Genomic DNA, 3,869 nt, shown 5'->3' on the forward strand with positions numbered 1-3,869 from the left:
AACATATGACTTATACTATAACAACGTATGACTTAAACTACAACAACCTATGACTTAAACCACAACATCGTACGACTTAAACTACAACAACATATGACTTATACTATAACAACGTATGACTTAAACTACAACAACCTATGACTTAAACCACAACATCGTATGACTTAAACTACAACAACGTGTGACTTACACTACAACAACGTATGACTTACACTACAACAACGTATGACTTAAAATATAATATCGTATGACTAAAACTACAACAACTTATGACTTAAACTACAACAACGTATGACTTAAACTACAACAACGTATGGCTTAAACTACAACAACGTACGACTTGAAACACAACAACGTATGACTTAAACCACAACATCATATGACTAAAACTACAACAACATATGACTTATACTATAACAACGTATGACTTAAACTACAACAACCTATGACTTAAACCACAACATCGTATGACTTAAACTGCAACAACGTGTGACTTACACTACAACAACCTATGACTTAAACCACAACATCGTATGACTTAAACTACAACAACGTGTGACTTACACTACAACAACGTATGACTTGAACTACAGCAACGTATGACTTAAACTACAACAACGTATGACTTAAACCACAACAACGTATGACTAAAACTACAACAACTTATGACTTAAACTACAGCAACGTATGACTTAAACTAGAACAACGTATGACTTAAAACTACAACAACGTATGACTTAAACTACTACAACGTATGACTTAAACTACAACAACGTATGACTTAAACCACAACATAGTATGACTTAAAATGTAACATCGTATGGCTTAAACTACAACAACGTATGACTTAAAATGTAACAACGTATGACTTAAACCACAACATCGTATGACTTAAACCACATCGTATGACTTGAACTACAACATCGTACGACTAAAACTAAACCAGCGTATGACTTAAAATGTAACACCGTATGGCTTAAACTACAACAACGTACGACTTAAAATGTAACAACGTATGACTTAAACTACAACAACGTATGACTTTAAATGTAACAACGCATGACTTAAACCACAACATCGTATGACTAAAACTACAACAACTTATGACTTAAACTACAACAACGTATGACTTGAAATACAACAACGTTTGACTTAAACCACAACATCGTATGACTAAAACTGAACCAGCGTATGATTGAAACTAAACCAATGTATGATTTAAACCACAAGAACGTATGACTTAAACTAAACCAGCGTACGATTGAAACTAAACCAACAAATGACTTAAACTACAACGACGTATGACTTGAAATACAAGAACGTATGACTTAAGCTACAACATCGTATGGCTTAAACAACAACATCGTACGGCTTAAACTATAACAACGTATGACTTAAACTGCAACAACGTATGACTTAAACCACAACATTGTATGATTAAAACCACATCGTATGACCTAAACTACAACAACGTATGACTTAAAACTACAACAACGTATGATTTAAACTACAACAACGTATGACTTAAAATGTAACTTAGTATGGCTTAAAACTACAACAACGTATGATTTAAACTACAACAACGTATGACTTAAAATGTAACTTAGTATGGCTTAAACTACAACAACGTATGACCTAAAATGTAACAACGTATGACTTAAACCACAACATCGTATGACTAAAACTACAACAACTTATGAATTAAACTACAACAACGTATGACTTAAACTACAACAACGTATGACTTAAACTACAACATCGTATGACTTGAATTACAACGACATCTGTCTTAAACTACAACAAACATACCACATGTATCTTGCAATTGAAAAGCAACAACAGACACCATCAACCATGCGTATCAGATGGCAACGATGAATGTTAAGCGAATACCTTTAACCCGCAGTAGGGGGTAGCTGCAGGGTTGTAACCTCCCTCGTGGACGAGCATCAGTTTGCCACCGCACACTTCCTGCGACAGCAGCACCATATGAGCCGCCATGTTGTAGAAGTCAGAGCTGTAGGCAACAAAAGATCATGCGTGTTCATGAAGAGTGTGAGTGTGGATTGAGAATGCTTGAATGGAAACACAGGAAAGAAAGATGTGATACCCACAACACTCAACACCAACACCCAGGAGCTTAGTACCGAACTATAGGAAGAGTCAACTACCCTTTATGAATGTATCTGCTCAGCATCATCCGCCCCAGTGGGTCAATGGGAGCACAGGAAAGGAAGATGTGATACCCACAACACTCAACACCCGAGAGCTTAGTACCGAACTATAGGAAGAGTCAACTACCCTTTATGAATGTATCTGCTCAGCATCATCCGCCCCAGTGGGTCAATGGGAACACAGGAAAGAAAGATGTGATACCCACAACACTCAACACCCAGGAGCATAGTACCGAACTATAGGAAGAGTCAACTACGCTTTATGAATGTACCTGCTCAGCATCATCCGCCCCAGTGGGTCAATGGAAATACGGGAAAGAAAGATGTGATACCCACAACACTCAACACCAACACCCAAGAGTTTAGTACCGAACTATAGGAAGAGTCAACTACGCTATATGAATGTACCTGCTCAGCATCATCCGCCCCAGTGGGTCCATCGCAGACGCATCGAACCCATTGGACACCTGCGTACAGCGAAGGAGTAGTGTGTGGTGGGGTGGGTCAAGAAGCGGTCGGAAACACGTGTGCCACACAAGTGAGGGCCACTCCTAGCACACACACTGTACGTGGACTACCTAGACACTCAGTACGAGAATTGGTCTTTTTCTTTGTATACGTACTAAAAACGAGTCACGACCAACCCCTAGTACACTCCATAAGAGAATTAGTCTTTACAATGTGCGCGTGAATAGTCTTTACAATGTGCGCGTGATTGTGTGTCTAGGACGTTGGCCCAATATCGACTTTGGAAGTATAAAGCACTCGTAAGGCAGACAAATGCAGAAATCCATAAATTACATATATTCGTACATCACATGTATTCATACATCTCATGTATTCATACATCTCATGTATTCATACATCACATGTATTCGGACTTGATATATATTGGTACATATACAATACATGTATTCATTCGTACATTACATGTATTCGTACACTACTTGTATTCATACATCACATGTATTCGTACATCACATGTATTCATACATCACATGTATCCGTACATGATGTGTATTCGTATGTTGGAACAAGTACGGCTAAAGACATCAACTTATTTGTCAGAGTAGACTTCCCCAAATACCTATAACCGATGGTGCATGTATAACCCACAGCCCAACCCGAGTGTGTAGTCCTCGAGTCTGAAGCTTGGTTGATACCTACTAACCCTAATAGTCACAGCCTATTGTCACGCACTCACATTCAAATACAACATGTCACACACTATACACACCCGCCGCTTACAGCAACACCTAGCCATTGAGCGCTCACCATGATCAGCTCGGGCCTAAATCTTTTAATACTAGGGACCACAATGGTCTCTATTGCATACGCATACGCCCCACTACCACTTCCTGGGGGCAGTGGGATGTTGATTGTGAAAGAGTCGCCCATGCCTGCGCCTGTATGCTCCTGTAGTAGTGCGCGTCGGGGGGTATTGGTGTATGTTAGTGTGCATTGTTGCATAGCCGTGTTTATATATATTTATATATATATATATATATATATACGTGTGTGTGTGTGTTTGTATGTATTATAGTATATATATATATATATGTAGTGTGTGTGTGTGTGTGTATGTATGTATGTATGTGTGTGTGTGTGTACATATATATATATATATGTGTGTGTGTGTGTGTACATATATATATATATATATGTGTGTGTGTGTGTGTATGTGTGTGTGTGTGT

General features: G+C 38.5%; 1 protein-coding gene across 1 annotated transcript; it reads right to left on the reverse strand.

Annotated features, from left to right (window-relative positions):
- Positions 1-3,449: 3,449 nt before the first annotated feature.
- Positions 3,450-3,644, reverse strand: SARC_13368 (hypothetical protein; the record flags this gene model as incomplete). The annotated part of the gene is made up of 1 exon (XM_014292503.1): positions 3,450-3,644. A coding segment is annotated over one exon (195 nt), but the record flags the coding sequence as incomplete, so codon positions are not given.
- Between the last annotated feature and the right edge of the window lie 225 nt (positions 3,645-3,869).

Source organism: Sphaeroforma arctica (genome assembly GCF_001186125.1).
Source record: "Sphaeroforma arctica JP610 unplaced genomic scaffold supercont1.3198, whole genome shotgun sequence".
NCBI lineage: Eukaryota > Ichthyosporea > Ichthyophonida > Sphaeroforma > Sphaeroforma arctica.